This window comes from Tursiops truncatus, chromosome 9 (genome assembly GCF_011762595.2).
Source record: "Tursiops truncatus isolate mTurTru1 chromosome 9, mTurTru1.mat.Y, whole genome shotgun sequence".
NCBI lineage: Eukaryota > Metazoa > Chordata > Mammalia > Artiodactyla > Delphinidae > Tursiops > Tursiops truncatus.
The window spans coordinates 92957779-92979758 of record NC_047042.1 but is presented as its reverse complement, the minus strand read 5'-3'; the positions used below and the strand labels follow the sequence as shown (position 1 = coordinate 92979758).

Genomic DNA, 21980 nt, shown 5'->3' with positions numbered 1-21980 from the left:
GGCTCCGAGAGAGAATCTATTCATTGCCTCTCTCCTACCTTCTGCAGTCTTTGCTCTTCCCTGGCTTGTAGATGCGCCACTCTGGTCTCTGCCTTCATTTTCACATGGTGTTCTTGTGTGTGTGTGTGTGTGTGTGTGTGCGCGTGCGCGTCGAAATTTCCCCTTTTCATAAAGACGCCAGTGATACTGGATTATGGCCTCATTTAAAATTCAGCCCATTGTGCTGTCAGTAATCATAGTGCCAATATGGTACCCACGGTCCTCCTGTGCTTGACCTGAAGACAGGATTGGATTCTCCATTGCCCAGATGCTCCAAGGCCTCCATGTTGCTTTCTTGATTTGGGGGTTAGTTGACAGAACTACCCACAGCCGAGTCTCTGCCACCCGAGCAGACTAGGTTGGGGAATAAAAGAGATTCTGAGCTTTTTATTACTTTATTACTTGGTGCAAAAATTATAAGCCCTTCGTGACATCCAGTCATTGTTTTCCGTTATTTGAGACATTGAGGGGTACTCTTCCGTCTTATTCTTTTGTATCAGCAAAGCAAGAACACGAGCATGCTTTCTCAACAAAGAGCAGCTTTCAAGCAGGGAATTTGTGGTCTTCCAAGTTACCCCTTCTCTGGGAAGCATCCTTTGCTCGAGAACAATAGACATTAGTTACAGTCTGTTAATTCCTCCTCTTTCCCAGGAGGAGGAGATTGCGTCCACAGCACTGTTGGGGAGTTTCAGAGCCTACGTTAGAATTTTTCATAAGGAGCTTCTGTAACACCAAAGGAGGCGTTCTAGGCGACCTCAAGAAGGGGGTCTTTTAGTTTGTCCAGGCCTTTGCCCTCCCCACCCCCACCAAAGTAGTACTTCCCTTGGGGCCAGGGGGTGAGTGGCAGGTCTGTGGGAAGAGCCATTCTCACTGTGCGTGTGTGTCGTGCAGACACCAGCTGGAGACACCGGGACATTACTCTCGTCTGGCTGCATTCTACGAGGACAAGAAGGGGGTGCTCCATGCCAGTCCGGGGAGAGGTGGCAGCCTGCCCCCTGTCTACTGGCTGCCTTCCATCCACCGGTACATGTACCCCGAGATGAAGGTAGGTCAGCCCCGGACTTAGGTCTGGGGACAGCAGTTGTTGATTACTGTTTTCATGAATAAGGAAATTGTGTCTTGGGCTGATGCCCAAAGTCTGCTTTTGATAGAATAGGATTGTAACCTAAGCATTTGATGCTTTTAAAACATAAGGCAAGTTATCTTAAACTAACGTGCTTTCTAATACTTCTGTTATCATGGTGCAGAGCCGTACTGATAGGCCAGCGGTGGTGGACTCCTGGTTCTAGCGATTGCCTCAGGTAGTTTAAAGGCAGACATTTGAACTAGAGATGAAGCGTTTGTGCAGTTAAGATATTTCTTAGTTACAGTAGTTTCGGTATTCCTTTATTGTGTATTTTCTTCCTGAAGTACTTTGTAAATACTAGAATATGTTTATTTACCATTAACGACACACCCAGCCAAGTGTTAGGCGTTGGGAGGGTACAAAGATCACCCCTCCTCCTTCTTTTTCCCCCATCCCCCCTCCTCCATCCTGCACTTCCCCTTTCCCATCTCCCGCCACCTACAGGTGGTCACAAGATACTTCAGTGGAAATTTCAGGCTCCCTGGTAGAGAAATTATGCCATGAGTTCTAGAGAACTCTGGGAAGGCATCTTGCAAGAGGAGTTGGTCCTTGAAGTATTTGTCTGGGGGAAAGTGAGGGGAGCTAATTCCAGACTGAGGGAAGGCATGAGCGACAGTGGGGACCACGGTCCGTCACTTTGTCAGCACCTTCTGTGAGTTAGACATTCTGCTAGCTATTTATCAGTACCTGCTGCAGCACTCTTTAAAGTGGATTTTTTTTTTTTTAAATCCATGTTTTACAGATAAACCAGTTGAGGTTTATAAAGGTTCAGTGACTTGGTTAAGGCCTTATAGCTAGTAGGAGATAGAGCCAGGATGTAAACACAGGCCTGATGCCAAGGCCAGCGCTCACTTAGCCCACTCCACTGCCTTTGTGAGGTCATGGGCGTGAGAAAGCCCAGGGCAAGTTCATGGGATGTGAGCAGAATGGTTTGACTGGGATTGAATTTCAATGTCAGCCGGCCAGGAGAGAAAGGATTGGAAAAATAGGTTGGAATCAGATTGTAGAGAATCTTAAATACTAGACCATGGAATTTGAACCTGAATAAGTACCAGTTAGGGTCTTGTTAGGAAAACACAAACTATGTCAGATATTTCGAACTAATTCAATACAGGGAATTGGTAATACAGGAATTGGAAAACCAAAAGCACAGAAAGGTAACAAGATAACCTAAACACTAGAGATACAGACGGCGGCACCACCCTATATTAGTTATCCGTTGCTGCATCACAGATTGCCCCCAAATTAATGGCTTAAAACAGTACATATTTGTTTCTGTGAGTCAGGGATCCAGGCGTGGCTTAGCTGGGTCCCCTCTTCATGGTCTCTCATGAGATTGCAGTCAAGGTTGGGGTCTTATCTGAAGGCTTGACTGGGGAAATAGCCACTTCTGAGCTCACGTGGTTGTTGGGAGGATTGAGTTCCTTGAGGGCTGTTGGACTGAGCACCTTGCGGACTGTTTGTTGCCCCCAGTGGGTCTCTCCGCAACATGATGGCTTGCTTCATCAAAGCCAACAAGTGAAAAAGACTGTTGGCGAGATGGAAGTCATAATCCTTTGTACCTAACCGTGGAAAGTCACAGCCCTGCAATGTTGCCGTATTCTCGTGGTTAAAAGCAAGTTCCTCAAGAGGAAGAGGGGGTTGCATAAGGCCATAAACACCAATAGGTGGGGACGTCCCTGGGGGTTTGGAGGCTGCCTGCCACGTGCTCCCGGGGCTGGAGTAACAAAGAGGGAAAAGTGACGTTATCAAAACCACAGGAGCTGGAGGAGGGGTGCTGCACAGCTGGCGCTCAGACCGCTGGCACTGTGCACCTGTGACGTGTTAAGACATTTTAAGTATATAGTTCGGTGAATTTTTTACAAGTGAACACATACATAAAGAAAACTTTTAAATAAGCTTATAAAGTAGAGGTCAGATTTAAGACTGTTACAGAGGGAAAAAAAAAAAAAACCTGGAAAGTGAGAGGAAGGCAGGATCGCAGTCTCTCTGAGGCCCAACGGTGGCTGGTAAATGTTCCCCCAGGGAAATGGGAAAGTGGGAGAGAGACAGAAATGGGGGGAGTGAGCCGCAGGAGCAGATGCATTTCCTAGGGGGCTGCAGGTGAAAGGTGAGGGATGAAGCATGAACCCCGAGGGGCTTGCCAGCAATGATGAAAGAACAGGAAGCGGAGAGTGTACCTGGCATGAAAGGGCAGAGGGAAGACAGGTGGGAACTGGGCCAGTCAAGAGAAGCAGCTGCAAGGCCACGAGGAGGGAAACGGCTTGGAGCAAAAGCAGGAGAAATGTGGGTGGCGCCGTGCAGCTGGGCCGGAGACGGGTCGAGGCGCCGTCTGCGGGGCCTCCTCTCTCCAAAGTGAGGAGGGCCCCTCGCCGGGCCCAGGAGGGGCAGCCTCCGCACGCCCTCCTGCAGTCCCCCCCCGCCCCCCGTCGCGGCTCGCATCAGCCTGGCCTTTAAGGGCTTGTGCACCCGCCTCTGCCGCCAGCCTGTACCCTGTGCCAGGGCAGGGCCTGGCCTCCTGTTCATTGTGGGAGCCAGACTGCTTAGCTCAGGGCACAAAGCGAGCACGTGGGAAGTGCTTCTTGCCAGAAGGTACACGTGTCCATGAATGAATGAATAAATAAGTACAGGCAGAACTGAGGACTGCTGGTTTACTCTAGGATTCTAGGGCCCAGGACACGTTTGGACAAAACCCTGCCAGACCTTCGTGCAGGAGAGGCACACGTTTAGGGCGTGAAGATAAGCAGAGTGGGCGCTGAGAAGAACCTGAGTGCCTTTGGCTCTGTTCTGTCTGGTTGGCGGGTGGAGGCCGGCAGGGGCTGAGCGGAAGAGTCAGGAGAAGGGAGGGAAGCAGAGGATGCGCGGATTTCACGAGAGAGTGCGACTGGACGCAGTGAGCAGCCGTGGTCGCGCGTTGCCCCTCCTCCCGGACAGCTGGGACGTGGTGGCAAAGGAGTGGCAGAGGGCAGGCGGGGCCCCTCGGGGGACAGCCCTTCCGCAGGCACGGGGCGGGGGGTGGCTGTGGTGCGGGGCGATGCCTTGGGTAGGGAAGCCCTCTCCCGGGTGGTCCGGAGGAGGGGGCCTGGCGGAGCGCTGCGGCCACCCCGGGGCTCGGGTGGCGGGTGCCCCAGGGGGCTGGCAGGTGTCACAGCCAGCGCGCGGCCTTGGTGCCGGTGGCACCTGCCTCCAGAAGTGCTCTCACCTGCGTCCCGAACGGGTGAAGAGCAGTGTCCCTTATGACGCTTTAGCATGAAAGTGACCTTCCAGAAGGCTCACAGAGCACCTGGCTTGAAGCCTCACGTCTCGTCGGCGACAGTTGTGGCTGCTGCATGTGGCTTTTCCCACGTGCTAAAGGTTCCACACGGTTTTTCTCAAACGGTCCTTCTAGCCAGATGAAGGATGGTCTCCCGATTTTACAGATGAGGAAAGAGAGCCCGAAATGTTGGCTGGCTTTCCCGAGGCTTCCCTGTGAGTAGAGGGCAGAGCAGGACAGGCCCCCAGCTTTCCCTGGGTCAGAGCTCGAGCTCCTGACGCCGGGATGTGCCTTGGCGGCAGGGTCCCGGGAGGCGACCCTCAGGGTTGAGGGTCCTCGCATCCAGCACTGAGAGGAGGCGGAGGTGGGCTTAGGTGCGGGGGCTTGTGTCAGGGAGCCCCGTGGGGTAACCTGTCATCTGTGCCCACACGTCACCTCGCACGGGAGCCGGGTCCCTGTACGCTTGGGGTCTCACCCGGCACTGTCAGCGCATCCTTTTCTTCCTTCCGGTGCTCAGTCGTGTTGGGAGCTGAACGTTCTCACTGAGGTGTCCGTCACCTCGGAGAGACTCTCAGAAGTTACGCCCAGCTTCGCTTCCTCTGCACCGCTTCCCCCGGTTGAAGTAGTTTATAAGATCCCTAAACTCACACTTCGGTGTATCAGGGGAGCTGTCGAATGATGGACCTCTAGTTTAAAGATAAGACTTTGAACGTGAAAAATACCATTTTACGTGGAAGTAACCGTCCCTTATTGAATCTGTTTGGTGGTACCTTGTTTTTTTTGTTGTCATTGTTGGCAGGGGAAGGGATGGTTAGCATACACCTGTATTCAATATTTTTTGCAATATTTCTAACAAGCTATTCCCCTCCCACCCCCTTTTAATTTTTTCAGATCACACACCCAGCTGGCTGCATGTCTCAGTTTATTAAGTTCTTTGGGGAACAGATACTCATCCTTTGGAAATTTGCCTTACTTCGAAAGCGCATCTTGATATTTTCTCCCCCTCCAGTGGGCGTCGTGTGCTATAGAGGTAACTAGAAGCCAAAGTCAGGGACTCTTCCCAAGTTCTCTGCAACAGAAACTGCCCCAGTCTTTCCAGTGTTGACCAAGGCCAGAAGGGATTGAGCCATATCAGGGCTTCAGGGGTTTTAAGCCTGGGAGTGACACGGTTGGATTAGTATTGTAGAATGTGGACTCTGGCGGTACGGAAGACGGATCGGGTAACACGTCAGTGGTCTGGTGAGGGAGAAGGGTCTGGGTTAAAGCGGAGAGGATGGATGCTTGATATGTTTTAGAGAGAAACCTGGCAAAGCCTGGCGTCTGGGTTGTAAGGTTCTGATGTATGTGACGTAACGGAGGCAGGATCCAGGATGCTGAGGACGGTGAGGCCACCGGGGGGGGGGACCAAGGAGAAGCAGGTGGGGGGCAGTGTGACAGAGTTACCTCGGACGTGACGAGTGTGTGCTGCTCTGAGGCCTTCTCGAGCGGTACTCTAGGCACTGCTACAGTTGGGTCAGGACCTTGGGGGACAGGCTGGGCCACAGAGACAGACCTGGGGGTGGCACAGAGGCCGAGCTGATAGCCGGGGGGTGGGTACCGTCGTTTGGGGAGAACGTGAGTGAGGAGGGACGTGCCAGCGTGTAAGGTGCAGGCCTGGGAGGTAAGCCAGCGAAGGCGGAAGGCAGAGGGGGTGTTGGCGTGCAGTCAGAAGAGGGGAGGGGACCAGGAGATGTGGGGGTCGCGGTGGGTAAGAGTTCTGAGAAGGGAGAGGGTCACCAGCGCCAAATGCTAAGCAGGGCCTCGTGAGACGCAGACTGAAACATGTCCGTTGGGTTTGAGCGCCTTGGTGGAGCTGACAGCTCCGAGAAGGTGGCCGGCAGGCTGGGAGGGAGGGGCCGGAGGGGCCCGGGCGGCCTCACCTCCGCCGTCTCCCCGCAGTGTACTGCTGCTGCTGCCTAGCCAACGTCTCCCTGCCCGGCATCGGGGGCACCGTTCCCGAGTCCAAGCCTTTCTTCTACGTGAACGTGGCCGACATCGAGAGCCTGGAGGTAGAGGTGTCCTACGTGGCCTGTGAGTACGGGGCCCGCCCCATCCTGCCCGCACATCCCTGGCGGGGTCGCCCGGGGCCCTCCTTTCCCCGGCAGCGTCGGGCTGGTTCCCTGTAGGGCCGTCCTCCGGGGTCCTGCCGCCTGAAGCCCAGCTCCCGCAGGCACCACCGAGAAGATTTTTGAGGAGAAGCGGGAGCTGTACGACGTCTACGTGGACAACCAGAATGTGAAGACGCACCACGAGCACCTGCAGCCGCTGCTGAAGATCAACAGTGCCGACCGGGAGAAGTACCGGCGGCTCAGCGAGCAGAGGTAGCTCAGAGCCCGGGGCTGCGGCGCTGCCTTGTCGGGACGGCGGGGGGTGAGGGGGGTGGGGGGGGGGTCCCGTCAAGCCCGCCTGCCGCCCCTTCCCTCTGGGCACCTTTCTGCCCCTCTGCCGGGAGCCGGGGTTGAGGAAGCTCCCAGCACATACCGATGGGCAGCAGGCATGTGAGGGGAGACTCCTTTCTGGCGGCCTCTGGAATCTGTGAGGCCCGAGGGAGCGTGTTGGTATCAGTGGCGAAATAAATGGTCTCACCACCTCATCCCTATTTTATGACAGTTAGGAAAGGTGGTCACTTGAGTGGGATGACACAGGGGCAGAACCAGCCCTGGACTCCGAGCCCCGTTTATCTTTGCTGCTCTCCCTGCCTTTGGACGGGGGCCAGGGTGCGTGTGTCGCTCTGGATCAGCCTCCTTCCTGAGAGGCGGTGGCCCGTGCAGATGCCTGGCCGGTGACCTAGCCCATCGCTGGGGTCCTCGTAGCTGCGCAGAGGCTGACGGGCGTCTCCTCCCCGACAGGCAGATGCTGTTATATTCCCAGGAGGTAGAAGGAGATTATAACCCCTGTGAAGAGGACCTCTTTGTGCTGTAAGTCGGCCCAGGCGGCGGTCGTGGGCCTCCCCGTGGGTCCCTTAGCACTAACGGCTTTAGCCTGGATCCCTCCCGTGTTACCTGCTGCAGCCCAAGGATGCCCTTTATTGCCACCAAGGGCACTTAGAGCTGGGCTCCACACAGAGTCAACCTGAGCCCCAAAATGCTGTTAGGGGGACCAAGAAAAGTTAAAGCAGCAGGGGAAGGTTTTTAAGAGAAAATGGGAGTCCCCGCAGCTGTCTTCCTGTTGGGCGTCTACATCCAGATGTCTGCTGCGTAGGAGCTCTGTGTGTCCCTCGGGATGCAGGGACTTCTCATTCCATTGCTTCCTTTGAATGGAGCAGTTCCTTGTACTGAGTATTATGGGCTAATCAGAAACTTAACTCTTGACTCGAAGGACATTTCTTTCCTTCAGAGCTGTTGGTGGTCAGGGTGGGAGCCATGGCCTTTATACCTCGTAGCACTGATCCCATTCATAAGCAGCTGTGTGAAATAGTGCTCAGTGATAAGAACAGAATTGTAATTGAACCAGAAACAATCTTCCCAGCTTCCGGCTTGGTCTTCCTACCCCGCCTCCCGGGATGGGGGTGGGGAATAGCACTTGAGTTAGACCTGTTTCTGGCTTTGATATTGGCTTTGATAATTCAACAAAGGTGCAGTACTTTGATTCTAATAAAGTGTACTTTCTAATGCATGCGTGCTGTTTAGCTGTAAAAGTATCTGGGAACTGAGCAGAGAAGCCGCAGACTCATCAAGGCTTGACACGCTCTATTGAATCAGACATTCCAGAGCGCCCGGAGCTGCTTTGGGCACTAGGCACCTTGCTCTGTGGAACACAGCTGAAAAGTCTAGACAGTTAATGCCTTTTCTGACTAGAGTTCATATATTCATACAGTACTGTTAAGTTCGTGACATTCAAATCATGCTCTGTGCATAATTAAAACAAAAAAAGCCATCGAAAGCACACAGCTGCGTACAGATGGTGGTGAGCTGTGGCGATACCGGTACCTCCAGGCCGACTCCCCTTCCGCCTTCACTGCCCGCTCCAGCAGGGCTGGCTTCAGGTTGCCCCGTGCCCGCCGCAGCGCCCCTGAGCTCCACCTTTTCTGTGTGGGTGCCTCAGGGCCTGGAGAGCCAATTCAGAGCCCTTCTCTGCCTCTAGGAAGGCTCACCTCCTGCTGCGGGCTCTACTTACCCAGCCAGGGCTTTGAAGGTGAATTTCACTTTCTCACATTAAGTCTTGACCTCAGAACTGCATTATCAGTTTTTTTGGTTTTGTTTTCTGTCCTTCTCTTCCCTTTATGACTAAGCAGAAAGAGAGGAACCAAGTTTACGGGGCCTCTCCCTGCAGCTGTGTTTAAACCCCTAGTGACCTCCCTCTCAACCGGAAAAGAAATTGTTGGCAGTCAGACCATCAGTTGCTTAGAGATTTTGCTCGTCGTACCGCGGTTAACGCCAGTTTTTTGCTGACCTTAGCGGCACTTGAATAACCGTTTAACTTCTATCCTGTTTTCTTCTTTTAAAAGACAGTCTGAGGTTTGAAACCATTTAAAAGTATATCAAGCAAAGCAGTGTAGTTTTGGTTCCCCACGTGCGGCTTACTTGGTGAGCTTTCGTGTCTTTTCTGCCCTCCCTTTCCCACGTCTTGTCTTGTGAATGCAGGTTTTTCCTAGAGCAAAACAATCGGATATTTCAGACTTTACTGGAGGTGTCTGCCAGTCAAGACAAAACTCTGACGGCTGAGCATGCCCGGGGCATGGGTCTAGACCCCCAAGGAGACCGGAGCTTTCTCATGGACCTGCTGGAGGCCTACGGCATCGATGTCATGTTGGTCATTGACAACCCCTGTTGCCCATAGGAAGGATGAGTTCACCCAGGCCCCAGATGGCCTGATTTTTAATTAAGTTGACACAAAGGAATACTGTTTATACTTCCAACAAATGTAACTTTTGCATCGCCTTCCCTCCCTTCCTCCCTCCCAAGAGGTAAGATGAGAGCACCTTGGTTTTGTAGGTCGTTGAAAGCTACCGCCTTCAGAGCTGTCGCCGGTTTGGTCTTAGGAGTTATCAAAGCAGATTCTCTCATTGCCTTGTTGAGGGACTTGAGGAGATGGGGCGAAGGCCGCGTATCACCAGGCGCGGGCTGAGCTCTGGAAACGTGGGGCTGGACTGTTGAGAAAGTCTGTCTGGTCCTTGTCGCTTGACATATCAAGAATAAGACAGCTGTCCATCCAGTGTGGCGTTGGATGTCCACCTGCCTGAAGCAGAAGCTAGACCAGGTGGCCTTTCAATGTTATTTTAATCAGTTCTGGGAGTCTAGTCTTGGGATCAAATCCCTTTTCCTGTTTATTAGAGTAAATCTGTGTTTTCTCTGTTCACGTAGGTAAGAGACTTCAAAGAGGGACAAAGGATATTTCTGTCACCAAGTGTGAGCTTCTCTGAGGACAGATGACAGGGAGAGGTTGCTTCTCAGTCACCTGAGAGCTAAAATTATAGAATGAAGCCTTGAAACCTTTCTCTGAGTTAAGTTAATGGTGGCCACTCCACGTAATAGTCCTTTTTCTCTGAATCCCCTCCTCTTGGGGACGGGCTGGCAGATTCCTTCGGGCCGATGTTAACAAGAGTGTGTACCAGTTTGGAGCCCTCGTAAACAAACTTCTCTTTAGCAGAGACGACATTTGTCGAGCTGAGTAATTGGGACCAGAGAGGTACAGGTTTGTTCGAGAGCAAACGTGGCAGTCCCTCCACCCAGGAAAGTAGTTGGGAACCCTGAGAGTGAGCTCCTCTGCTTTGCTCCGGAGTGTTCTGCCCTGGGACAGCTGCTGTCGGCCCTGCCTGTTCTCTTTGGCTGGGGCGTTCGGTGGATGCCAGCTTACAGTCTGTTAGCCAGAGAAGCGAGCTCCTGGAGTAGCGTTTAGGTCTTTTGGGGTCTGTTTAGGATTTTGACTTGGGATCCTGGGTTGTTGGTGACAAATAACTTCTTGCCCTTCACCATTCCTGCCTGGCTCTGTTATTGGAGTAGCCATCCGTATGTCCATGTCTGGGACCAAGTTCCAGCCAGGCAAATGTCCACAGAGATGACTTCCAAATAGATGGGTCACGTGTCTTATCTCAAGACTAGCTTTATAGGGCTTATTGCTTTATTTAAAAATATTTTCACTGTAGCCCCTTGACATGGAATTGAAGACTAAAGAAATCCGCATGTGGAAATGCACAGACATTGATTAATCAAGGTAGCATCTTTTCTGTAAGTATATAAATCACTTTGGGCATTGAATTGTAAACTGTACATTTTTCTCCCCTGTGGGTTTAGCCTTCATTTCAGTAATACATATGTTTACAAACGAAAAAAGAATCTGTGTTTAGAAGCTGAAGCTTCACTGCCTTTTTCCTGGAAGAGTGACTGGAGAAGAAGTGGCCTTTCTAACTTGGGTCAAGTTATGGTTACTTTTATATACTTTTAGTGGTATCCGAAGGCTCAGGGCTTTCTCTGTTGGGGGTGGGTGGTCAGAAGTAGGGGTGGGCGTAAAAGGGAAGGTCAGATTCTCGTGGAGGACACAGGCAGACCCCCTTTCTGTGCAGCTGGGGAATTTGTTGGGAGAATACTCTATTTAAGCACTTCTCCAGAGGCCTTCTGCGTGTGAACGCTTTTGTTTTTGTGGTATTGTAACTCCAAGCTCAGACGTGCTGATGTAGAGGTAGTAGGATGAAGATGAGATTCCTGTATCTCGCTTTGAATGGTGGGCCCAGGCTTCTGTGCTCCTTTTAGCTCCCTGCCGTCCTAGGCAGCTGTCCATCTGGCATCTCTGTGTGTCCCCCCGATGCTCACGCAGAGGTCTGGGCTGGGGGTGGCCCTGGGAGGGGTGCACCCATGAGGCAGTGCCACTCTGAGGTCATACGCACCCTGGGCTCGGCCGACCTTGAAGAGGAAACCCAAGCATTGGTTCTTCCCTGCATTGCCAGCTTCCTGCCGGGGGGGGGGGGGGGGGGGGGGGGGGGGGGGGGGGGGGGGGGGGGCCAGGAGTCTAGTGCAGCGCCCTCTGCTGGGCTCGCCGGCGCGCCGTTGCCCTGTGGTTACCCTCGTCACTGCCTGTCTTCCCCCGGGAATGCAGATGTGGCGTCTCTTGCTCCCGAGGTCACAGGTCACTGTTTGAAGGCTCTCTCAGGTGGGCAGCACCCACGGCGTCGCTTGCTGCCAGGTCCCTGAAAGGGGAGTTCGTAGGTGAGGTACCAGTCAAGACTCCCTGCGCAGGGACGGCAGAAGCTAGAGGCCACACAGACCTGCTTGTGTGTCACTGTGGAAATACTTTCTGAGAACCCCTCTGCTTTTGTTTGGAAGCTTTGGAGAATGTCCCTTTCCCTGTCCCCAGAAGGGACAGGGCTTACTGTTGCTACTGTGGCCTTCTGGAGCAGGTCGGGGGCCTCGGGTCCACTGACTGATGGTGGCCTCCTGTCCCTCTAGACCCTTGGACCACCTCCCTCCCTCCCCACTGTACCAGCTGGTGTGGTCCTGCTGGGGGACTTTAAGCCTGATCTAACGCCAAGCTGCGAGCCACGTCCTAACTTGGAAACACTGCTGACCTGAGACACGGGGGCTGCCAGGTCACCCCTGAGTCAAGTTAGAAGAAACTCTCAGTGGCGAGAGTCCTTGCGGGACCTAGAACCCAGGCTTGGGGTTTGTTGATGTCTGTAAGGTACGACAGAGTTCTGGTGAAATGGACTTTTCACTTAATGCAGGCTGGGCAGATGGTACCATTCAGCCTTTGGGACAATGTCCAGTTGTCCTCTGGATTAGGACTCTCCAGGAGTCAGAAATGGTAGGACTTATCTTTCACCAGACCAAAAAGTATGGGCCAAATAAGAGTGTAGAATTAGCTTTGGCTTTTGCTAAGCCTGAAGCACTCCGTAGGCCTGGTGTAGATCCCTGCTAGCGGAAGTGCCTGTACAGCCCCCGGTGAGTTAGGATTGCTGTGGGTCAGCAGGCATCTGTCTCCCGGAGCCATCCTTCATCCTGGCATCACGTCTTCCATTTGGCTGAGGAAGGGACGTGAAATTCATTGATATATCCATAGAAATAATTTAGCATAGGAATTTGCATTTATAACTTACCTTGTTTTGTCCCACGTGAAAATCAAGATGGGAAATTTAAGTATAGCACAGGGTGCAGATAATTCTCAGTGCCACGTGTGAGGGTTCATTTATCAGTGTAACTCCTGTATTTTAGCTAGAAGGTAAAGATAAGTGCAATCATGGCTGAATCACTGTTTTTCATTCTGGTGGTTCTGAGGATGAACTTGCTATTTGTCTTGATACACTGAAAGCCCTTCAAACGCAATAAAAAGGTAAGATTATTCACCTTTAAACCGAGGCCTTTGGGGAACCTTTTGTAAAGGGCAGCGAAGAGTTAACCTTTCAACGGCAGTACAGCAACCCTCCAGGAAGAGGCGGGGACCTCAGGGACTTTGTTTTGTTTTGTTTTGTTTTAAATGAAACTGCAGAGCCCAGGGAATGAGCTGAGGTGCTTCCTCCACTCCCAGGACGGATCATACTTGCAGAGGTAGAGGAGGGGTAGGGCGCTGCTGAACAAATAAGACAGTGAACTTGCTTTGGTGTGATGACAGTTCTCCAACAGGCAAGGTTAGTATGGGGACTGGCGTGTCTCACACGGGCTTTCATCTCCCCGTTAGGTTCCTGGCTGGTGGGCTCAGACTCTGCGAAAGGGCCAGTCCTCGGGTCTTTTCCCTGCATTCCTGCTGTACTTAGTGCCCTGCAGTGAGGATCCTGCAGACCTGGGGCTCACTCCAGCAGGCCAGTCCGTCCCCTCTCATTTCAGGAAAGCCCTTTTGTGATTCAGGTAGGGGAAGAGGAGTTCAGGGCTCCTTTTACTCCCAAGTCATGGATTTTTAATATTCCATTTGTATTACCAGTATACCTCTGTTCCCCGGAGCTACTGGGGTGGAGTGCTGTGGAAAAAGGCTAACTGTGAATTTAGTTCATGTTTTTCTTGTAAGAAATGGAAGTTTATTTTTATATCGATATTACTATGTGATGAATTGAGTATGCAGATGTTGGAAGGAAATTTCAAAACTATAATCCTAGAAGAAACGGGCAGTATTGCAATTTGGAAGCAGCTGAGACCCCGTAAGAGTTTTGTTATTTAAATGTTTGGGTGAGTGAATAAGGACTGTCCTGTGAAATCTAACACAGCCTCTTGAGGAGATAAAGTTGACAGTCCGATGGAGGATGACAGACATTCACCAACCTTAAGTAAGGTTCTTGTATGAGAGGGGGTGAATGTGATCATGCTGGAGGCAGGTGAGAGGCAGGGGTACTTTTATAACTGGCACTTCGACTCATTTGTGGAGCTGGAACACAGGGGCCACTTGGTGAACCTGCACATTTAGAAGGGAAGTAAGAATTCTCCAGAGCTAGAGAAATGATGACGGAGAAGTAAAGCCCTGCTTTCATCTCTTTAGCATTTATTCTAGAAGCTCAGCGTAGTGGGCTTCTAGAGGTAATAGGATCTAAATTCAGAAAATTTATTTAACTACCATGGAAGGCTAGGTATGCATGACCTCTGTTTGCTGTGGAATGCCTCTTTAGACTCATGGTCCATCTACTTTGCTTTCTGAGGACCGCTGGGGGATGCAGGGGTGGGGTGTAGGGTGTTACGAACTAGCTGGAGATGATCCACGAAATGACAAATCCACGCACGGGTCACTGAGTTCACTGGTTGTTAACATATACCATTGACGTTGGAGTGAAAACTCCTTCCTTTGGCCAAATCAAGCAACGATAAAAGTCTCAAAACATTTTGAAGGCAGCATCAGGAAATGAGTTTCGGTCTAGCCCTCCAAGACCAGTGAGGAAAGCTGTAGATTCTGTGCTTCTGAACAGACGGGGTAGGAGACTTTAGGGGTACAGAGTAGAGGAAGAACAAAACTAACCTCCTTGTTTATCCCAAGCTTGTTGGCTAAATTTTTTATAGGTCTGAGAGAGAAACCTTTTTTGAAAAAGAAACAGTTGTAAGCCTCGGGAAAAGTTCTGTTTTTGCCAAGTTAGGATCAGCATAGTCTCCCTGTCGCCTTAAACGTCAAACCCCTACTTTGATTAATACCCCAGTGCAAGAGTTACAGCAATAAGAGAAACGGAATCTGTTTTTGTTTCAAGTGTTTACCTCATAGTATGAAATTAGTAAGACAGTTCATAGATCTCACCCTGAATATACTGCATCTGGGTGTGTTGTTCTCTCTCTTCAATGGTGATCATTTTAAAGGCCTAAAGGAAGCTGGGGTTCATCCCGAAGAGTAAATGTTTCTTGAATTGATTTTGTTCTGTGGTACAAATAAACATCTGTGTATATCATATGTGTATATATCTGAACCAAGTTGTATGCAGAGAGGTTGATATAACTATATTTACAGAAGACAGTTTTTACAATTAAAATTCACATTTTAACATGAACATGTGTGCTGCAGTCCTTCACTTGGTCCAAGAAATACGGCTTGTGGTAGGAAGCAGCAACAGCCCAGGGCACGAGCAGAATCCGTGGCGCTCAGCACTGACCTCGCTTACGGTGATGATGGAAGAAACCAGAGCTGGTGCCTGTCCTCCTTGAGGCCACGGTCTGGATACACATTCTCCAGGTAATGGAAACCGAAGTTGGAAATAACCGTCCCCGTTCCATCAGAAAAGCCAGGACTGTGCACCCTCCATCGTATCAGACAACTTCTGGAGAAGGACCCCACAGAGACCAAAGCTTTTTTGTTTCACATCTTCCTTCTACTTAAGTTTACTTTAAAACAAACATCATATACTGACACACACACACACACACACACACACTTTATTTTTACCCTTCTGGGGAGTGAGTTATTTTAAGGCAGTAGAGACTCAGTTCCTAACATTGTTAGCTCTGTGTTCCAAGCCAGGTTCCTACCTTCCAAGTGACATGACCACGTATTACCTATTTCCTAGGGTTGTGGGAACACAGACAGCTAAGCAGTCGCACGTGTAAAGCACTGGCACATAGTAATTACACCCATGCATACGAATTGGCCGTGGGGTTAAGCAAAAGGCTTTATACTGAACTATATTTAATATAAAATATCTGCTCTGTTTTTAATAGAAATACTCTTGGTTTTTGAGTGAAATTAGTCTGACAAAAGGTTTGTACTAAACAAGAAGGGGGGACTCGGCTTCTCCTCACACCCCTCAGCATTCCAGGTCTAGCTGACGAGGGTCTCTCATAGCTGCTGAAACATCCTGTACGTGGCCCTTATATGGAAGGACAACAGAAAGAAGGCAATAGATGGTAAGGCAACCATGTTCTCAGTAAATAGTCTGAATCAAGAAAACAAAATTTGAACTAGGACATATTTACATTTAAAAATGAATAAAAACTCATCTGAATTAAATCTCCTTCCCCAATCATATGTTCCATTATTTCTATGGAAAAATTAGAATCACTAAAACACATACATGCTGGTAGCCAAGATTCTGTGCTGGTCTGTTGCACTCTCTTATAGAACCAATGTATGCCGGATTCTCTCGGCTCATGTAGACCATATTTTCCTACACCACAGCACCCCCTCCCCCCTCCTCTCTTGGCTTACGTAGACCATATTTTCCTGCACCACAGCACCCCCTCTCCCCTCCACGGGCAGTATGGAGCAGCTGCTCCTTAGACTGCATGCTTGGACCTGCCTGCTTTTTGTTGTTTTTGCAAAAGCACAGCTTTTAACACCACTCTGAAGAACACAGAGGTAAACAGGTAAGCATTATTTTATGGGCTTTTCAGTCATGGTCTTTTCATAGCTGCTTTATAATCCTTTAAGCATTGATCTTCACTCTCCAAGGGGTTCGTGGGTGCCGGCACATGCACTGCCCTAAAACTGATCTACCCGAGGGTGAGCCAGCCAGTTCTCCTTTCCCTCTTCCTGCTTGTGCAATTTTCCTTCCTCTTTACAAAAAGAAAACCTTACGTCTCATCCAGCTTACTGTGGTGCACTGCCCTCTGGAATATAAAAACCTCAGGGGCGCCAAGGTGATTATCATGCCTAGCTACTGAATCCTTAGCAAGGTGGGTAAGTTTCTGGTTCTCGGTCTTCAGCAAACTAAAGGGGGATCTAATCAAGCTGTTGATAGGTCACTGTGATTTTTGATATGCGACTCAAGAGAACTGCATGACATTGTCGTGATAACAGAATTTTTTCTATCCCATCTGCTTACTTATGTATTTACATCTATAAGGTTAAGCCTTGTTTCACCTTAGCTGTAAATAACATGTGCTTTTGGGAGAAGACAGAATGGTGGAATAGAATGACGTGAGCTCACCTCTTCTTACGGAAACAGAATCACAACTAACTAACTGCTGAACAACCGTTGACCAAAAAAAACCACTGGAACCTACCAGAAAAGATACCCTATATCCAAAGACAAAGAAGCAGCCACAATGAGATTGTAGGAGGGGTGCAATCGTGATAAAATCAAACCCCGTACATGCCAGGTGGGCAACCCACAAACTGGAAGATAATTATACCACAGAACTTCTCCCACAGGAGTAAAAGTTCTGAGCCCCATGTCAGGCTCCCCAGCCTGGGGGTCTGGCAACAGGAGGAGGAGTGCCCAGAGAAGCTGGCTTTGAAGGCCCATGAGGTTTGATTGCAGGAATTCCACAGGACTGGAGGAAACAGAAACTCCACTCTTGGAAGGGCGCACACAGGGTCTCGTGTGCACCACGATCCAGGGAAAAAGCAGAGACGTTGTAACTTACCTGCTAGTATTGGAGGGTCTCCTGCAGAGGTGGGAGGCGGCTGTGGCTCACTGTGGGGACAAGGACACTGGCAGCAGTCGTTCTGGAGAGTATTCATTGGTCTGAGCCCTCTTGGAGGCCACCATTTTCTCACCAAGACCTCGCCCCACCCAACAGCCAGTGCTAGGACGCCTCAGGCCAAACAACAACAGGGTGGGGAACACAGCCCCACCCATCAACAGGTAGGCTACTTAAAGTCCTGCTGAGAACACAGCTGCCCGATAAACACAACCCCTGACACTGGCCTTGCCCACCAGAGGGACAAGACCCAGGTCCACCCACAAGTGGGCAGGCACCAGTCCCTCCCACGAGGAAGCCTGCACAAGCCTCTTAGACAGCCTCAGCCACCAGGGGGCAGACCGCACAAGGAAGAACTACAACTCTGCAGCCTGCAGAATGGAAACCGCAGTCACAAAGTTAGACAAAATGAGATGGCAGAGGAATATGTCCCAGATGAAGGAACAAGATAAAACCCCAGAAAAACAACTAAGAGATAGGCAGTTCACCTGAAGAATTCGTAGTAATGATAGTAAAGATGACCCAAGATCTCAGCAAAGAATGGAGGCACAGATCAAGAAGGTACAAGAAATGTTTAACAAAGAGCTAAAAGATTAAAAGAACAAATAGAGATGAACAATACAATAACTGAAATGAAAAATACACTAGAAGGAATCAATAGCAGAATAAATGAGGCAGAAGAACAAATAAGTGAACTGGAAGACAGAATGGTGGAAATCACTGCCATGGAACAAAACAAAGAGAAAAGAATGAAAAGAAATGAGGAGAATCCAGGAGACCTCTAGGACAACATTAAACACACCAACATTTGCATTATAAGGATCCCAGAAGGAGCAGAGAGAGAGAACCTGAGAAAATATTTGAAGAGATAATAGCTGAAAACTTCCCTAGTATGGGAAAGGAAACAGTCACCCAAGTCCAGGAAGCACAGAGTCCCAGGCAGGATAAACCCAAGCAGGAATATGCTGAGACACATAGCAATCAAATTGGCAAAAATTGAAGACAAAGTATTAAAAGCAACAAGGGAAAAGCAACATATAATGTACAAGGGAATTCCCATAAGGTTATCAGCTGGTTTCTCAGCAGAAACTCTGTAGGCCAGAAGGGAGTGGCACAATATACTTAAAGTGATGAAAGGGAAGAACCTACAACCAAGAATACTCTACCCCACAAGGCTCTCATTCATATTTGATGGAGAAATCAAAAGCTTTACAGACGAGCAAAAGCTAAGAGAATTCAGCACCACCAAATCAGCTTTGCAACAAATGCTAAAGGAACTCCTCTAGGCAGAAAAGAAAAGGCCACAACTAGAAACAAGACAATTATGAATGGAAAAGCTCACCAGTAAAGGCAAACATACAGAAAAGGGAGGAAATCATCTGCACACAAATATATCAAAACCAGCAACTCTAAGAAGACAGCACAAATGCAGGATATTGGAAATACATTTGAAATTAAAAGGCCAACTTATAGCAGTCAGATATATAAACAAGATTGTTTTATCAAAACCTCATGGTAACTGCAAACCAAAAATCTACAATAGATACACACACAGAAAGGAAAAAGGAATCCAAACACTAAAAGTCTGTCATGAAATCACAAGAGAACAAAATAGGAAGGAGAGACATAAACAAAATGAAAAGACAACCCACAGAGTGGGAGAAAATCTCTGCAAACGATGTGACTGATAAGGGATTAATCTCCAAACAGCTCATGCGACTCAATATCAAAAAAAACAACCCAATCCAAAAATGGGCAGAAGACCTAAATAGACATTTCTCCAAAGAAGACATAAAGACACATGAAAAGATGCTTAACATCACTAATTATTAGAGAAATGCAAATCAAACCTACAATGAGGTATCACCTCACACCAGTCAGAATGGCCATCATCAAAAAGTCTACAAACAATAAATGCTGGAGAGGGTGTGGAGAAAAGGGAACCCTCTTGCACTGTTCGTGGGAACGTAAACTGGTGCAGCCACTATGGAGAACAGTATGGAGGTTCATCAAAAAAACTAAAAACAGAGCTACCATATGATCCAGCAATCCCACTCCTGGGCATATTATCTGGAGAAAAACATGGTTTGAAAGGATACATGCACCCCAGTGTTCACTGCAGTGCTGTTTACAATAGCCAAGACACGGAAGCAACCTAAATGTCCATCAACAGAGGAATGCATAAAGAAAATGTGGTGCATATGTACAATGGAATGAATGAAATAATGCCATTTGCAGAAACATGGGTGGACCTGGAGATTATCATACTAAATGATATAAGTCAGAGAAAGACATATCATGTGATAGCGCTTATATGCAGAATCTAAAAAAAAATGATACAAATGAACTTATTTACAAAACAGAGACAGACTTAGAGAAGGAACTTATGGTTACTAGGGGGAAAGACGGGGAAAGATTGGGAGTTTAGGATTGACATGTACACACTGCTATATTTAAAATAGATAACCAACAAGGACCTGCTTGTATAGCACAGGGAGCTCTACTCAGTACTCTGTAATAAACTAATGGGAAAAGAATCTGAAAAAGAATAGATACATGTATACGTATAACTGAATCACTTTGCTGTACACCTGAAACTAACCTCCAATACAAAAATTTTTTAAAAACTTGAATAAACAACACAGAAAAACTGCTTTTTGATAAATGAACTCTAGGATAAAGAGCATTCTAATAAAATGTTGATTTTTTAATTATCAAAAATTTATAATATTCATCAATTGTATTTCAATAATTTATAACATTTATTCTGTACTGAGTTAACAACACTTGAAGAACTAAAAAAAAGTTACTTCCACTTACATTTTTTGGTGGCAAGAAGACAGGTCCAATGGAAAGAAAATTTCAAGCATAAAAACATTACATTATGATAGTATTTGCTGAAAGTGGTTTGGAGATAACCATACAAGGATAATCGACATTTTCAATGACAAAAAACTTATTTTTGTAAATGGAGGATGACTGTTAAATTGTTACGTATTTCAATTACACTGAATATGTTTAAGACAGTGATGTAACAGTTTTATTTTAAAATATCAATATTTACATGACACCAGAAAGTACATACTTTGGCAACTAACTTCCATGAAAAATTTTAGCTGTCAACTTAAAACTGAGGGGATACATGATTTTTCAGAATACTTTTAGGAAATACCTAAGCAGAGTAGTGTGTGGACCGCTGCTTTACAAGACTGTGTCCTGTTCAGTTTGGGGGACACCTCTTGTAGTAGAACCACCTGGGGAAGGTGGACACCTTTTTAAAAATGCAGATTCCTGGGCTCCAGCCCCAGACTGAGTTATTAGATTTGGGTTGGGCCCCAAGTGAGTCAGTTTTCAACATGCACCCCAGGTGGTTCTCATGCAAACCAACATTTAAGAAGCACTACTTCAGGGGAAAAAACGTATTTTACAGTATTTCAGCCATGGCTGAAGAGGGAAACACCTCAGGTATGTTTTTAATTAAGGAGAGAACTGAAAGACGCTAAGAATTGGAGCTCACAGAGTAGCAGCACCCGTGGAGGAGCCTGGGGAACGGGACGAGGCCGCAGAGGGCAGGTGCTTCCCTAGACTTCCCAGGGCGGCCACAGAGCCCACCAGGAGAGGACGAGCCACTCAGCCCAGGACCCTGCTTCTCACTCAGGGGAGCGAACAAGGTCTAGCCCTTCTCCATCCACTGAGGGTGGGGATTTCCTGGAACTAGCCTGAGGAAAAGCAGTATGTGGAAGGGACGGGCTGTCACAGCAGAGTCAAAGCATGCGCTGCTGGGAAGCTGGCTGCAAAGCTGGGAAGCACTAGAGAGGAGGGTGGAGGGTACTTGCCATGAACGGGCCCTTGGGATCCTCTGACAGCGCTGCAGGGACGGGGAGGCCTTGGTTGCCTTTTGGTCCCAGGGTAGCCTAAAGTGCAGTCTCGGGCGCCCACTTGCAGCCCGCTCACTGGGCCATGCTTTGCAGCAGCTGCTCCCTCTTCCGAGGGTCACAGAAGAACTGTAGTTTCCTGGGGAGCAGTTTCACCTGCACGGGCATCGCCTCGTATTCCTCGCTGTCGATGCTGAAGGAGCCGCCTGTTCCCTGTGGAGAAGAGAATATTCACAACAGCTCACGCCCACGCTGGCTGGAATTCGTCATCACTAGAGCACCGGAGCAGGTTGTTAGGGAAAAGGTCCTCCTCTCTGAGGCTCTGGTCTAATGTTCTTTGAAAAGAGTATTTCGGTGCCTGTGTCAGACACGGGGCTGGTTCTGGAAATAGCCCTATTCTACCACCATGAAAAAGGTTTCAGTGGCCTCTGTCTCCTCCCAGAGTATTCTGGGATTTGTGAAACAAGGTTATCATTTTCAAATGCTTACTGTAAGACAGGGTCCTGTCACGTCTTTAAGGAAGTCATAGAACATACGTGTATGTCCTCAGCCCTAATCTTTCTCAAATGAAAAGCGAGAAACACAGCCAATTCTCGGAGGAAAGCCATTACAGCCACTTGATGATTCTCATGGTTCTTTAGGACTCGCTTAGCTTTATACCTAAGGTATAGCAACATTAATATTACAGATTCTGTAAAACCCTTCTGTAACTCATGCATTTAATTCAACATTTGCTGTGTTGAAACTATGGTGCCAGCCACTGGGGACACCTACCTTTTTGAACACCTTAGTTTAAGAGCCACAGGTCTTCAGAAGCCACCTGTAGTAAGTGTTTTTCCACTTATAGGTTATTCTACTAAGCTTGGTATTTCCCAGTACAGAAAAATTTACTGCCA

General features: G+C 48.8%; 2 protein-coding genes across 21 annotated transcripts in view; one reads left to right on the top strand and one right to left on the bottom strand.

The window, feature by feature from the left end:
• DENND11 (DENN domain containing 11) overlaps positions 1-14760 on the top strand; it is a 79092-nt gene extending 64332 nt beyond the window's left edge. For 4 of the 6 annotated variants that reach the window (XM_073810018.1, XM_073810017.1, XM_033863379.2 and 1 more), the window contains 6 exons: positions 931-1084; positions 5310-5448; positions 6357-6488; positions 6628-6778; positions 7307-7375; positions 9041-14760. In XM_073810018.1, the coding sequence (XP_073666119.1) occupies positions 931-1084; positions 5310-5448; positions 6357-6488; positions 6628-6778; positions 7307-7375; positions 9041-9236 (841 nt within the window). In that variant the 3' untranslated portion in view covers positions 9237-14760. The other 2 variants (XM_033863378.2, XM_033863380.2) reach the window with 2 other exon arrangements.
• AGK (acylglycerol kinase) overlaps positions 12839-21980 on the bottom strand; it is a 94605-nt gene continuing 85463 nt past the window's right edge. For 14 of the 15 annotated variants that reach the window (XM_073810007.1, XM_073810016.1, XM_073810011.1 and 11 more), the window contains one exon: positions 12839-21297. In XM_073810007.1, coding sequence (XP_073666108.1) covers positions 21160-21297 — 138 coding nt within the window. In that variant the 3' untranslated portion in view covers positions 12839-21159. The remainder of the gene's footprint in view (positions 21298-21980) is intronic. The other variant, XR_012334123.1, reaches the window with a different exon arrangement.